Source organism: Sus scrofa, chromosome 11, assembly GCF_000003025.6.
Source record: "Sus scrofa isolate TJ Tabasco breed Duroc chromosome 11, Sscrofa11.1, whole genome shotgun sequence".
Lineage (NCBI taxonomy): Eukaryota > Metazoa > Chordata > Mammalia > Artiodactyla > Suidae > Sus > Sus scrofa.
This window is the reverse complement of record NC_010453.5, coordinates 68,967,626-68,983,957: the sequence shown is the minus strand read 5'-3', so window position 1 is coordinate 68,983,957 and position 16,332 is coordinate 68,967,626. Positions and strand designations below refer to the sequence as shown.

Here is a 16,332-nt window from a genome sequence, read left to right as displayed (position 1 = left end):
CAGGTTGCATTTGGCCTGTGGACCATAATTTAGAGAGAGACTCCTCATCAATAATAAACAAACTTAATACATCATATTTACAAATACATATTAAATGTATTATTTTTCATTTTCTTATATAATGACAGAACCTCAGCCAAATTTTCAAACAAGAAGATAGTAAAAAGGGGTATAAACAGGAAAATCTGGATATACTGCACAAAACCTGGAAATATGGACCTTTGGATGACTTACACCTAATCTGCCTTCTCCAGACATTTGTTACTATTATCCACAGGTGTTACCTTAAGTGACAACTTCTTTAGCCCTTAGTTTTTAAACTGTGAAGTAAATTGGTTAAAATAGATCGTTCGGAGCTAGAACTCTCCAGGCGTTCCCACTATGGTGCAGTGGGTTAAGAATCTGACTACAGCAGCTCAGGTCGCCGTGGAGGTACAGGTTTGATCCTCGGTGGAGTGCAGTTCAGCGTTGCTGTGTCTGCAGCCTGGGTCACAGCGATGGCTCAGATTCATTCCCTGATCCGGGAACTTCCATATGCCATTAGTGCAGCCATAAGAAATCTCATCCTGAAAATGGTGCCTGCATTGGAATCCATGAAGGAACAAAATACAAGCATATCACAGAAACACAGTATAACATAGTAAATTAAAATATTAAGATAATTTAATGCTTGAAATAACTGATCTAATGAGCTTTCTGAAACATTATTCAACAGATTTTAATACCTGAAAACTAAGGTTTTGGTATCATCTTTTTTTTTTTTTGTCTTTTTGCCTTTTCTAGGGCCGCTCCCACGGCATATGGAAGTTCCCAGGCTAGGAGTCTAATCGGACCTGTAGCCAGCCGGCCTACGCCAGAACCACAGCAACACGGGATCCAAGCAGCATCTGCAACCTACACCACAGCCACAGCAACCCAGCATCCTTATTAACCTACTGAGCAAGGCCAGGGATCAAACCTGCAACCTCATAGTTCCTAGTCGGATTTGTTAACCACTGAGCCACGACGGGAACTCCTTCAGTATCATCTTGAATGTAGTTATAAATACACCTGGAAAATCAGTTCAATAGCAAGTACAGGTTCATACACCTAGTCAGGATAGTGGTATCAGGAAGATATTCAGATCATAAACTTTTCCCAAAATAGAAGCAGTAGTAAGACTTGATCTTAAACACCATAATATGCAATAAAAGAGAAAAAACAGAATCTCACTTCCGGCTTCACATTTCATGTTCATGGCATAATAATTAATAAATCGCTGGACTCCCTGACATATTTAGCTAAAAATCTCAAACGTTTAATTTTAAAAGTCAAAGTGCACACAACCTATAATAAACTAGATATCAGGAGTTATCAGCAGGTTAAGAATTCAGAGTGGTCACAAGCAGCTCGGTCCCTGCTGTGGCATGTAGGTTCGATTCCTGGCCCAGCAACTTTCAACATGCTGTGGGGGACATGGCCAAAAAAACCTGTGCATGTCTAAACTAGATATCGTTCATTACGTATAATGGTGATTTTATAATTTCTCCATTTTCACTCTTCACATCAAGACTTAGGTTATCAAATTAAACTCATCACTTTTCACAAACTATTTTCAAAGACTCATTGGGTCAATGAAAATTCTATTATTCATCACTACTTGGATTTACAAAAGCAACACCATGACACTGCTTTCTGAGATGTAAGTTAAGAGTTTCTGGTTCATCGCAAACTTACCAAACATTTGGCAAATTCTTTGTTTTCTGAGAGAAATCCATAACCTGGATGTACCTTAAAATGGAAACAAAAAGCACTTTCAATTTTATCAATTTGCAAAACCTTTATAATAAGCAAAACAGCACATGTAATGCGTTTATTGTTCAAGGGCTCTTGAGTGAGGTAACTGACTCCTCCAACACACTGATCTGCACTCACTCACATTCCTGAGTACAAGCCCAAATACCGAGACGTGGCCGACCTTATAGTCACCTGCAGCACCCCCTCACCCCACCCCCCCGCCACCCCCGTCCTAACCACAGCCAGGGCCGGCTCCCTACACTCCTTTCTGTCCACCTGGACTTGGCCATGCTGTTCAACCCCACCCAAACTCTCCCCGCTTTTTCTGAGACTAACTTTAGCCACAAGTTTGGAGGATTTTCCAAAGGCTGGTGGGTCAAATAATTAAAGGAAAACTTTGCACAATGGATTAAAAAAACAACAACTCTTAATTCTCCTTTCTTTATAGTACCAGAAACGGCTACTTTCCAAAACCCTGGCTACTAAGCCAATGAACATATTTCATTGCTGACAATGTTAATATACTTAGTCACTATCCAATGGTTTTTGTCAACTCTAACTGAAACTGAAGATTGGTTTTAATGTTTCATCGCACTCTGAATTTTATTTTTCTCCTAGTATCTTTCTCTCCTCACCCCACTCAGCCATTCACAACGACCTCCCGCTCTCCTCTCTCACAAGCCGCACTGCTCTGATCTAAATTCTACCATCCTGTTCTAATCAAGCAACGGTTGATTCTACCATGTCAGGCATGTTAAACATAAATTTAGCCATTCTATTATCAATCTTGAGCATATTTCTAGGAAAATAATTATTCTATCAAGAAAGTCAAATTTCTAAAGGAGCCAATATCATAATCTAGTTTGAAACTTGGAAACGCTAGACTAAGCTTTATGAACAACGCACAGAATAATTTCCATTACTAGATCATAGGAAAAGAGTTTCACTCCAACAATTTCCTTTTATATAAACATTCAACTAAAGACTGTATTCTGACAAGCTATACAGTTTAAAAGTTAAACGAGTTTTACCTTCATTAACTCTGCTAATAAGCTGTAACATCCACAATATGGGCTCATGAATTCAGTTTTTTATTTAAACATGCATCTAAGTAAAACATTTCTTTCAAAAGAAATGTGAACACTAATCGAAGCACTCCAGGCTAACTGCTGGGGTTGGCTGCTTCTGTCCAATTTTAGAGATAACTCTTCATAGTTTCTAACATTATATGTAATTAGTTCTCTTATAAAACACACACACACACATCCACAACCCCAACAGCCACAATAACAAAACACCATTTCTGATGTCAGGAAGCAGTTTTTTCCTTGGACACCACTCCATTCAAACAGAGCTGGGTGTGGGGAGAATTACTGATTTCACCATGCAAATTATGTACATTCCATTGACACTATCAAACTAAAATAACTGCCAATTACAGCCTTTTTTGTATTTTTTGAAGTATACCTAGGCATACATAATTATTAAATGATTTAAATAGAATTTAAAATGGGGTCTTTGAGATCCTGTTTCTAATAGAGAATTTTTTTAAAGTTCCTATTACATTGAAAGGGTTAATACTCAAAACTAATTAGGATTTTTTTTCTTTTTTTTTCCTTCTAGCAAATTTGGAAATGAACTGAAACTGCTCCCTGGTGTGAAAGCTGAATCCAGCAGCCACCTGCAGGATCGGCAACCAACACTGCCAGATGCTACAAAGCCTTTGATTTCCAGTGGCGAATTCGGCCACATTTAACTCATGTGACATGAACTGCAACAGCATTTTCCATCATTCTTTCTTATTTTTTTTTTAAATACAAATTCCGGCTTTCTGCTCACTACATATGAAACAGCTGCAGCAGATAGACTCATTCAGACTCACAGCTTGGGCCCTGGTTGTCCTGACGGCTTCCATGATGGCATCCATGTTGAGGTAGCTTTTACTGGTGGGAGCTGGGCCCACACACACCGCCTCATCCGCCATCGTCACGTGAACCTGAGGAGACAAATCTCCGCGTTAATAGAGCCTCCCAGCAAAAAGAACGATCTTCATCTGCAAATATACACAAAACTGCAAGTGTTTCACAAAGCATTTATGTAATCAGATCTCTTTTTTAACATGCACTAAAAATAACAATGTAACAAATAAGCTCAGGAACTGTATTAACTACGATTTCATTTATTACAAGCCCAATCCACTGTCGAACCAGAGAGTGGCTACCAGTCTGACTGAGTAAAATCACAACCCACAACTTCAGCCTCCTATTCAGTTCATTTATACATAAATCTTATACCGAAAACTACCCTGTTATATGTAGTCGGGGAAGCCCAATATTTTAATAACAAGCACTCATGCCCAGTTCTAAGCAAGCGCCCCAGGAAATGGGGATAATTAGAGAAGCTGAATGAAGGGAGGCAGTGCGTGTCCCTGCACAGCCTCAGGTCAACACCAGGCACAAATTAACGCCCAGGACTAGAGTTCAATACCACCACACATGAGACAGAAAATCTTGAGACTCATTTAAATACTCTCACATTTGATCCTCATCCATTTTACCTTTATTCCTAGAAGAACTGATATGTGCATTAAATTCTAAATCAACCCAAAACTCGGGAATATATGCTTCATTCTTAAGACTATTCCACAATGTTTCACATCTATTTTTGCTTAACAAAGACTAGGCATTCTACAGAATAGAGTAGGTTGTTTACTTCTGAAAGAAATCTATTCTTTTCAAATGATGAAAGGGATTCATATATTTTTGAAATGGCTTTTCCTAACGGTTTTCCAGTTTAAGGAACTCAGTTTAAATTTACTTTACAAGGCAGGCATTAAAAACAGGAATATATACATACACCTGGACATGTATGACTCGTCTTCAAAAAGTCTAAGGTAGAAAGTACTTTTGAGTACTACTAAGTTATATTCTTCAGCTCCAAGTAGGTTTTTAAGATGCACTTTAGGAGTTCCCGTCGTGGCGCAGTGGTTAACGAATCCGATGAGGAACCATGAGGTTGCGGGTTCAATCCCTGCCCTTGCTCAGTGGGTTAACGATCCGGCGTTGCCGTGAGCTGTGGTGTAGGTTGCAGACGCGGCTCGGATCCCGAGTTGCTGTGGCTCTGGCATGGGCCGGTGGCTACAGCTCCAATTCGACCCCTAGCCTGGGAACCTCTATATGCCGTGGGAGCAGCCCAAAGAAATAGCAAAAAGACAAAAAAAAAAAAAAAAAAAAGAAGCACTTTAAGTGAAAAAACAAAAGAAAGCAAATCTAAGTCATACTTTAGAAATTTCAGAGTTTTCTTTATCAATTCAATATTTTCAAACTAAGTAAAAAATTATACCATGTACTGAAAGGTTAAAGATAGCTGCTAGCCAAGGGATTTATAAATCAATATCTTAATATAAAATCCTCAAATCTATACAGTCTAATTTCTTTTTCTTTCTTTTTTTTTTTTTTTTTTTTGGTCTTTTTGCCCTTTTTTCCTCTTGAGGGCCACTCCCACGGCATATGGAAGTTCCCAGGCTAGGGGTCCAATTGGAGCCATAGCCACCGGCCTACGCCACAGCCACAGCAACGCAGGATCCGAGCCGCATCTGGGGCCTACACCACAGCTCACGGCAACACCGGGTCCTTAACCCACTAAGCGAGGGCAGAGCTCAAACCCGCAACCTCAGGGTTCCTAGTCGGATTCGTTAACCACTGCACCACGACGGGAACTCCCAGTCTAATTTCTTTTATAACATCCAAGGAAAGGCAGCCAGGCTCACAAAGGGATCCTAGACATTCCCATGCTCCAAGGAAGGCTCTCCTTTTTCTATGTCTTGCTTATTCCCAACTTCAAGTTGCTCTTCTTCCCTCAGACCAGAATGTTCCCTCTTCTGCTGCCCTTTGCCCACTTTAGTCTCTATTATTAGCAGTCTTGTTGTTATAATTGTGCTTGTGGGGATTTTTCTATAAGAAGGAAACTGAACACTGAACAATCCTTTTAAAAGAATGCATTAGTCAGGCGGGGATAAAGCATTTAAAGTTAAATGTAAACTTTTGTGTATATTTTATTTCCCTCCAGACACTACCTCCTATTAAAGATGCCCTTAAAATTTCACTTCTACCACTGGGTTTTCACATGAAACTCCTTTAACCTGAACTCCAACAGTACTTGGTGCAAATTTGGGCATGTAATCACATCCCTCCTAATACTGTCATTTTGACTGCTTTACAGATTATGTCTGTTACAATTTTTACACTCTCCTCTACCAGCTCATAAGGTCCTGCAAGGCAGAGCTGTATCTTAAATTCCCTTTTTTTTTTTCTCTCTCTCCCAGCACAGTTTGTTACAAGCTTTTAAATTCACAGATACACTGGGATGATGACTTATTTAACAACTTTCATTAAGCTATTGTCTTTCAGGTAAAAGCTACCCTCAATTAAATCTACTCCAATCTCAGCAATGCATATGCGAACTGATGGATGTACGGGGGAGAAGAAACTGAAACATATGCACACTCATCTATGTGTATTTGTATGTCTAAATTTTTTATAATAATACGCATCAAATTTTAAAAGGAGAGGAATTCTAGTAATATTTTGACATATTTACCTTTAGTCTTTTTTCTAAATACACTTAAAAAATTGTTTTTAATTTTTGGCCATGCCCATGGCATGCAGAAGTTCCCAGGCCAGGGATCAAGCTCGCACCACAGCTGTAACCAGAGCCACAGCAATGACAATGCCAGGTCTTAACTCACTAAGCCACCAGAGAACTCCTCCTTTTGTTTTTTAACTATCATAATAGACATTTTCCCCATATTATCACAAATTCTTCATAAACATATTGAGAATCACACTTAGAAGCTAACACATTTTAGTAGATGATTAATACCGTTTGGATAAACATTCAAATAAATACATCAGAAGCAGGTCAAACTGCTTATGGACTTCACAAAAAAAGGCAAAACATGCTGTTTCTAAGGGGTTGACTGCTTTCTTCTGTTTCTCAGAAACAAACCGTACTTTAGGATAGAAGCATGTAATAGCACTTCAAGCCCACAGTCTAGCACAGGGTCAAAACCAGCAAAAATGCACTGCAAAACCAATTGAAAGAAAAAAGCTAGAACCCTCTGCTGCCTTGATTCCCAAGGAGATACTTAGGAATCAACCAGAAAAGGAGAGTTTTAAAAACTTTTGAAACAATTTCAGTTTGGCTGTTACTGTTGTTCTAAATGACTGACTTGATTTCTTTGGCTTAATACTACAAAACAAACTGCAAACAGTGCGACACTCTTCTGAAGAAGGACTTATCACCTTCCTAACGAGATGTATTTATATCTCAAAAATTTCAATATCTTAAAAAACATAAATTCCTTTACATATTCCAAAAGGAAAAGGAAAGTATGACAGTCATGGAAAGCTTAAATTGAACTAATCAATTAACCAGGACACTGCTGACTACAAGTTTGAAATAGAAAAACAGAAGATTTTAAGTATCAAGAAGTAAGTCTTCACAAACTTTTCCACAAGAAAAATTTCCAACAGAGGTCTTTCTAAGATTATTAGTTTCCTCCTCAAGCATTCAGTTCTGTATTTTGAAATTTTTTTTCTTCTTAAACTAAAGGAAAATTACTTGTATCAGCCTTTTATTTTCCAAATAATGATCTAGCAGAAAAAAAGGATGTGTTTTTCAATTTACAGTACTGAAAAAAAATCATCTCCTTCATTAACTTTTTGTTTAATGAATTTTTTTTTTTTTTTTTTGTCTTTTTGCTATTTCTTTGGGCCGCTCCCACGGCATATGGAGGTTCCCAGGCTAGGGGTTGAATCGGAGCTGTAGCCACCGGCCTACGCCAGAGCCACAGCAATGCGGGATCCGAGCCGCGTCTGCAACCTACACCACAGCTCATGGCAACGCCAGATCCTTAACCCACTGAGCAAGGCCAGGAACCAAACCCGCAACCTCATGGTTCCTAGTCGGATTCGTTAACCATTGCGCCACGACGGGAACTCCCTGTTTAATGAATTTAAACACATGGACATAGGTTAAAAATTGTGTTTGAATTTTAAAACTTTGAGTGAATGGAAAATTTCATATTAGTCCATTAGATGCCTAAGATATGATAAAAAGATAATGATGCTTGGTCCCTATCCTTATCAAATAGGTTGAACCTTAGTTAAAAGGTAAACTAGACCAGATCTGAGTGAAAGCTTTTAAATACCTTCTAAACTAGTAGAGACCAAGAAAGATAGGGAAGACAAGCAGTTTAAAATTTTTTTCATGCTGGGAGATCTTTTTGAATCATATCATTTGACAAGATCTGTAGTCACATGGGCACTGTTTACCATGTCCAAGAATATTCGACTTTTGCTTGTGATACCCTGCAATGCCAACAGAACACTGGCTGGAGGACTGTTATGACATAACACATGTCAGACATAAGATGTTAGATGTGCTCCTTGCATAAGAATAGCAATGCCTCACATGATCTGGCCAGACTTTAATATCCACCAGATCCAACCGAATTCTCTAACATTACCAACAAGCAAAAATTACTCTGAAAACTTAAAGAGAAGAATGCCAACTGCATCAATCTTAATTTGAAGAACCAGGGAAAAAAAATCTATTTTCTTTTTCTTCTTTTTTTTTTAATGGCCACATCCATTGCATGTGGAAGTTCGGAGGCCAGGGAATGAATGAACGGCAGCTGTGATCTATGCCACAGCGGCAGCAATGCTGGATCCTTTAACCCACTGCCGGGCCAGGGATCAAACCCACACCTCCACAGTGACCTAAGCCGCTGAACCCACTGCACCCCAGCAGGAACTCCCCTCAAGAAAATCATTTTCAAACAACAAGAAGGTTTTAAGGGAAAAAAAGTTATTCTATTTAATACAAAGTGTCTCAAGTCTAAAGACATATGCAAGTGCCCACAGACTAGTGTTCTGGTACATCCTTTCTAGAAAGGCAATTTGATTCTTGGAAATATTTGGGGGGGCACGCCCAGAGCAAACAGAAGATCTCAGGCCAAGGACTGAACCCATGACACAGTGGTTACAATGCTGGATCCTTAAACTGCTGAGCCACCAGGGAACTCCAAGAATTTTTTTTAAGTCAATAAATACCACATCTGCTTTGATTCCATTTTGTAAAACCACATGTGTAGCACCATGACACATTTATTCATGATTATTTTTGGATGGATGAATTAGTGATGTTACTATTTTTCTTCTGTTTTAACATATATAATTTTACATATAATTTACATATTTTCCTTCTGTTCACATAATTTTCAAAGTGTTAAAACCAAAAAATTAAAAATTACAAGGAAGAGTTCCCACTGCACTGTGGCACAATAGGATCAGTGGCATCTCTGGAGTGCTGGGACACAGGTTCGATTCCCAATCAAGCACAGTGGATTAAGGATCTGGCATAAGCTGCACCTGCAGTGTAGGTAACAACTAAGGCTGGGATCTGATCCCTGGCCCAGGAACTCCATATGCCATGAGTGGTCAAAAAAGAAGAAAAAAGGGGGAAAAAATTACAAGGAAAAAAAGAATAGGTTTTTGCCAGTTGCAAGGCTCCCGAGCCATTTTCTACAAACTTGTTTGTTTGTCACAAAAGGGAACTGACACTGAATCCATGCGGGAACCAAACCAGAGTTATTGTTAGTCTGTTTAGCAGGAATGCATTTCTGAGGGGAGGGTGAGTAACAGAAGAATGCAAAGCAGCATGACCAGAGCCATATTCTCATACCACTGAGCCCTGGCAGAAGCAAGGGAGAGGGAGGAGGGATGGAGGAGAGGGGAAGAGACCCCAAGGATGAGAGCAGGACTTCGGCAAAAGCCCTGATGATGAGCCGAGACCTCAGGGACATAGACGGGGGGCTACAGCTGGGAAGAAGGAGAGGCAGGTGTGGAAGGGCGGGGGCAAGGGGCACAATGGGAACCGTGGGACAGGCTGTAAAGGCTGGGAGGCAGAGTGATGGCTGGGAAAGGGGCTGGAGTATTGTTTCAGTTTAGGAAAAACTTGAACAAATGCCTTTGGGAAGGAACCTATGGAAACTAAAGAGCTGAAAACATCTGAGAGATGAAATCATTCATGGTGTAGAGTTTCCGACAAGTGGGGGCGGAGCTCAGGGGCATGGGGAGAGAGAAAGAGTCCCTCTTCTCCCCACATATACAATAAATACAAGCTAGGATTTAAAAAGAAAAAAAAAAAAAAAAAAAGAAGGAAGGAAAAGAGAGAAGGCAGGCAGGCAGGAAAAGAAAGACAGGCAGAAAGGCAGGAAAGATAAACAGAAAGCCAGACAGAAAACAGAAACAAGAAAGCTTTTGTGTCCTCTGAGACGAGCTCCCAAAGCCCTCGAGGCCCATTTCCTGTGCTGCTGGAAGCTCTGCTCTACTGACATTCTTGAGCCACTTCTGGGTGTGTAACCAAAAGAAATGAAGTCAGGATCTCAAAATGCTATGAGCACTACCTGGTTCACTGCAGTGCCACTCACAGTACCCAAGATGTAGAAACGACTTAAATATCCATTGAAGGATGAATGGATAGATAAAGTGTGGTATGCACATGCAATGGAATACTATTCAGCCTTCAAAAAGGAAGTTCAAATATGAGACAGTATGGATGGACTTTAAGGACATAATGTTAAATGAAATAAGCCAGATGCAAAAAGACAAATAATGCATGATTCCACTTACATGTGGCATCTAAAAAAGTCAAACTCATAAAATTAAGTACTGGAATAGTGAACAGGGGCTGGGGGAAAGAGAAATGGAGTTAGTAATCAAAAGGCATAAAGTCTCAGTTAAAGTAAAATGATTAAGTGCTAGAGATCTGCTGTACCACATTGTACCTATGGTCAAAAACAATGTATTGTACACTTAAAATCTATTAAAAGGATTGACCTCACGTTAAGTGTTCTTACACAATAAGTTTTTTTAAAAAAAAGAACGAACAAACACACTTAAACCAATTTGGTCATGCACAGCTCTTAAGTTCTTTTCGTAGATGATGGTAAACACCGAAGAAGTTCATGATGGGTGAAGGTGAGTCACTTCCTCACCCCATACGTGGTTAAAAAAGCTTAACAAAATCAACTCTCTTGTAGCAACATGGATGGACCTAGGGATTATCATACTAAGTGAAGTAAATCAGACAGAGAAAGATAAATATCATATGATATCACTTAAATGTGGAATCTAAAGAAAGATACAAATGAATTTATTTATTAAACAGAAACAGACTCACGGACATAGAAAACAAACTTATGATTACCAAGAGGGGAGGAGGATAGAGGAATAAATCAGAACTCTGGGGTTAACAGATACACACTACTATCTATAACAGATAACCAACAAGGACCTACTGTATAGCACAGGGAACTACACTCAAGGTCTTATAATACCTACAATGGAAAAGAATGTGAAAAAGAATATTATATAATTTATATATATATAAAACTGAATCACTTTACTATATACCAGAAACTAACACAACACCGTAAATCAACTATACTTCAATAAAAAAAACAACTCTCAGAGTTCCCACTGTGGTGCAGTGGAAACAAATCCAACTAGGAACCATGAGGTTTCGGGTTTGATCCCAGGCCTCACTCAGTGGGTTAAGGATCTGGCGTTGCCATGAGCTGTGGTGTAGGTTGCAGACGCAGCTCGGATCCCAAGTTGCTGTGGCTCTGGCGTAGGCTGGTGGCTACAGCTCCAGTTAGACCCCTAGCCTGGGAACCTCCATATGCCGGGGGAGCGGCCCTAGAAGTGCCAAAAAGACAAAAAAAGCAACTCTCAGTCCAAACTACATAACACATACATATATTTACTAAAAACCATTTCTTAGGAAGACAGCAAAAGACAATTCCTACAATCTGTTCCCCATGCTGCATAGTCCCAGTTCCTCTCTGACTGCCAGCTTGTGTGAAAGGTCATTCAAGGGAAGCAAAATACTATCCCAGGGGCAGGATCTGATATCCTTGGAGTTGCCGTAAGGCAACCAGAAATCTTCCTCCCCAATGGCTGGATACCAAAAATAAGAAATTCAAGTACAAGGCACCATCTCTAAGGGTAAATGTCTTTCTAGATTCTTTTACCTTGTTTTGTTCATACAAGGATGTGTATCTCTGGTACACTTCTGCCAATCCATATCTTTTTTTTTGGCCACACACACAGCAAGCACAAGTTCATGCGCCAGGGATCAAATCCGTGCCACAGCAGTGAAAATACTGAATCCTTAACCCACCAGGCCAGCAGGGAACTTCCAAATATCTTGAACGGCACTAATTTCACTAATAAGCATCCATTTCTAATATCCATACCGCTAAACATTACACCACTAGTTTTACCAACAAAAACCTATTTAAGACTATGATCTTGACTAAAATATGGCAAGTTGTTAATGCTTTTAAAAGCCATCCCTGGAATGTCAATTCCTGGTAAAAGGAAGTGATTAGTCCTACAGCGTAGGTTAAACTAACACATGGCTCAGCAGAAACAAATCTGACTAGCATCCATGAGGACGCAGGTTCAATCCCTGGCCTCGCTCAGTGGGTTAAGGATCCAGCGTTGCCGTAAGCTATGGTGTAGGTCACAAATGCAGCTCAGATGTGGCTTTGCTGTGGCTGTGGTACAGGCCAGAGGCTACAGCTCTGATGTGACCCCTAGCCTGGGAACCTCCATATGCTGTGGGTGTGGCCCTAAAATAAAAAGACAAAAAATAAATCCATAAAATTACAAACATCATACCACTCTGGCAGACCGTTATTGTGCCCAAAAGCCTTCGTTCCCCTGCACCCATTGCACATGACTGCCCAGCCTAAGATCAGGTTTATCAGGCATCTCATGTTATAAGTAACTGTGTGTTGATGGGATCAGAAAGTGAAGCGTACAACTTTCAAATCATCTACAACTTAAATGAAAGCATATTTCCCCGAGTCCTGTTCATGTTTTTCCCCTTGACCTGGAATACAGATATTGCAGCAGCTAAATTCGACTATGTAGACCAAGGCGACCGTCTAGGGGAAGGGACAGCAAACCATAGTGAGGGCCAAATGCAGCCCAGTGTCTGATTTGCAAATAAAATTTTACTGAAACCCAGTCCCATTCCTCACGTACCTATTGCCGATGGCTTCTTTTGCGTAGCAGTGACAGAGCTGAGTAGTACAGCCCACAAAACCTAATTTACTACCTGGGTCTTTATAGGAAAAGTTTGACCCCACCCCACCCCCCATGCCCGAGGGGACGGCAGAGCAACGAAACAGCAAGAACCAGGGTCCTTGGCTGTCCTTTGAAACAGACTGGCCTCCCTAGCCTAAAATGGCCAGATGTCATGTTAAGAGAACATTTGAAAGTCACCCTATTTCAAACAGAGCATTTTGTAACACCAGTATCTATTCCTTGTAAATAGCTGATATAATCACCACCACGAATACCAACTCAACTCTTATTACGAAGCAGCAGGAGTTCCCATCGTGAGTCAGTAGTTAATGAACCAGACTAGCACCTGTGAGGACAAAGGTTTGATCCCTGGCCTCGCTCAGTGGATAAAGTATCAGCGTTGCTGTGGCTGTGATGTAGGCCGGTGGCTACAGCTCCAATTTGACTCCTAGCCTGGGAACCTCCATGTGCCCATGTGCCTCAGGTGCGGCCCTCAATGACAAGAAAAAAAAAAAAAAGGGAAGCAGCAGACTAGTGAAATGGAAGTAGTGACTTTGTTAGAACACGGCGTGCCGATGTGAGTTTATGAGTGTCAGAGAGGCAAACACTTGGTAGTTGTACACTTTTAGCAAAAGCAGTTCACCGCGGGGCCTGAGCAGCCTGCAAGTCCCTGCTGAGCATTCCCAACTGCAAAGTCTACATCATCCCTTGATTCTGAGCAGTTTCTGGAGCTAGTCACGTAGGCATCCAGGACAGTCATGCAATCATATTGTGACTAGTACATACTCGCTTCCTGGCGGGGCGGGGCAGGGGCAGGGGAAGCTAGTTTGTTTGCTGCTTTGCTTAAAAAAGGTGCTGAATCCCTGGCCCTCGGGGCAAAAATTTTGTGCGCCAACTTGCTGACATCATGGGAGCAAGGCGCTGAATGCCTTTTCCCCTCAAACTATATTTGCAAAAGTATCTGTACAGCCAACAGCCCTGGAAGAGCAGGGCAGTGCCTCACTCTAGAGCAAAAGGCAGGGGTGCGAAGAGCCCATGAGGAAAGGTTCAGGACATGAGAACTCGAAGCTCAGGGTTCTGGAATGCAAACTGCTGCATGTGCGCATACCACCTGACCTCACAGCACCTGTGGGAATGGGGACTTGGGGAACCAGGGTAAAAACGGTGGTACTCTGCGGGTAATAAACGGTCCCTCATCTCTGACCCAGCAGTCTTGACTCTTCAGATGAAGATCCATGAAACAGTGACAGGCTAACCAGTTAGCTTACAAAGTATCAGAATCTCCGTGGTTCTTGACAACCCCATGCTCCTTGGCTGTGCCACAACCCACTGTGTTTGTTGCCCTGAAATAGATCGATCACATCCCTCTCATGGGACTCATGATGCTATGCTGATGCTCCCACTGTTCGCTTTGTTGAGAGAAAGCCAACTTTGTAGAATGAGACAATTAGAAGCCAGACTTCTCTGGGTTGAAGAGCAAATGCAAGAAAGAAAAACTGAAGACTAGCCTTTCATATGGCTTCACCGCGATGTTAGGGGATGTTAGGGATGCAAGAAGAGTGTATTTTCTCGGTAACTGCTGGTAAAGCTCAGTGCACACACGAGATATTCAATAACTCTTGCTGACTGCAGACTGATGTAACTTTTCCAAGAGCAATCCTCAGAGAAATACCAACAGATGTGAGTGTGTGTGCCTAGGCTCACACACCTGACTAGAAGTCCCTAAGGTGAAAACAAAAGCACTCTCAGCAGCCAAACACATGGCCATGAAGACAAAGGGCAACCTAGAAAGAGATGCTATAAAGTTTATAGAGATTCGATGAAAACGTTCTGGAAAAGGATTGTGCTGATGGTTGCTCAACACGATAAATGTACTTAATGCCACCGAACTATACAATTAAAAGTGGTAAATTTTGTTATGTAATGTTACACTTAAAAAGACTACATAGGTTCATCACAATTCCAGACGAGTATTGATAAGCAACTGTGGAAAAAAAAAATACAGTTTCAGAACTCAAATAGTTTTATATTTTTTTTTTCTTTGTTTGTTTGTTTTTGTCTATCCAGGCATATGAAGGTTCCCAAGCTAGGGATCTAATCAGAGCTGTAGCCGCTGACGTATGCCACAGCCACAGCAAGGAGGGATCCAAGCCACATCTGTGGCCTATACCACAGCTCATGGCAACGTCAGATCCTTAACCCACTGAGCAAAGCCAGGGATCGAACCGGCAACCTCATGGCTCCTAGTCAGTTCGTTAACCACTGAGCCACTTGACAGGAACTGCAAAATATATATATATATATGTGTGTAGTAACACTTAAGAAAAATTGTAACAAGGGAGAAAAAACAAAACAAAACAAAACCAAAACAAGAAACCAAAAAAATACCAATAATGAGAGTGTGGGCACAGCTCTAGCTTGTAATCATTTTCCACTCACTAGGAAAAGCTATGACACATTCACTGAAGATGCACATCATGAAGACTTAAATATAGATACATGTTTCTGAATACAGATTTCTGAAACGACAGAGTGAAAGTCTATGAACAAGATTAAGAAATACTCTCCAGGAGATCCCATCATGGCGCAGTGGTTAACGAATCCAACTAGGAACCATGAGGTTGTGGGTTCGATCCCTGCCCTTGCTCAGTGGGTTAAGGATCTGGTGTTGCCGTGAGCTGTGGTGTAGGTCGCAGATGTGGCTTGGATCCCGCGTTGCTGTGGCCCTGGAGTAGGCCGGCGGCTACAGCTCTGATTCGACCCCTAGCCTGGGAACCTCCACGTGCCACGGGAGCAGCACGAGAAATGGCAAAAAGACAAAAAAAAAAAAAGAAAGAAAGAAATACTCTCCAGGAGGAGGGATAAATTACAGGGCTGGGATTGACATTATACACACTACTATGTGTTAAATAGATAGGTAACAAGGACCTACTGTATAGCACAGAGTAGTCTACTCAATACTGTATAATAACCTACACGGGAGAAGAATCTGAAAAGGAATGGATATATGTACATGTAAAACTGATTTACTTTGCTGCACACCTGAAACCAACTCAACTTCCCAAGTCAACAATACTCCAATAAAATTTATTTTTAAAAAAGGAAAAGAAAAGAAAGAAAGAAAAGAAAAAGAAATAACTCTCCAATGTAATCGGTGTTTTTTTCTGTTTTTTTGTTTTTTTTTTTTTAAGTATTATGGTTTCCAGGTGGCCTAGTGGTTAAGGATTTGGCCTTGTCAATGCTATGGATCAGGTTTAATCCCTGGCCCCGGATTTTAATAAAGTGTTTCCAAACTATATGAATAGCTACATGTCAGTTTCTAATCATTTAAATACAAACAGCCACCAACATCATGAGATCTCAAAAACTACTAGAGGCCAGCCGGCACCACCAC

The 16,332-nt window shown here is 40.8% G+C and overlaps 1 protein-coding gene across 2 annotated transcripts in view; it reads right to left on the bottom strand.

The window, feature by feature from the left end:
• The window catches only part of PCCA (propionyl-CoA carboxylase alpha subunit), a 365,509-nt gene that overhangs the window by 302,474 nt on the left and 46,703 nt on the right, over window positions 1–16,332 (bottom strand). For both annotated transcript variants that reach the window (XM_021065866.1, XM_021065867.1), the window contains 2 exons: window positions 3,659–3,772; window positions 1,717–1,770 (listed from right to left, as the gene is read on the bottom strand). In XM_021065866.1, coding sequence (XP_020921525.1) covers window positions 1,717–1,770; window positions 3,659–3,772 — 168 coding nt within the window. The remainder of the gene's footprint in view (window positions 1–1,716; window positions 1,771–3,658; window positions 3,773–16,332) is intronic.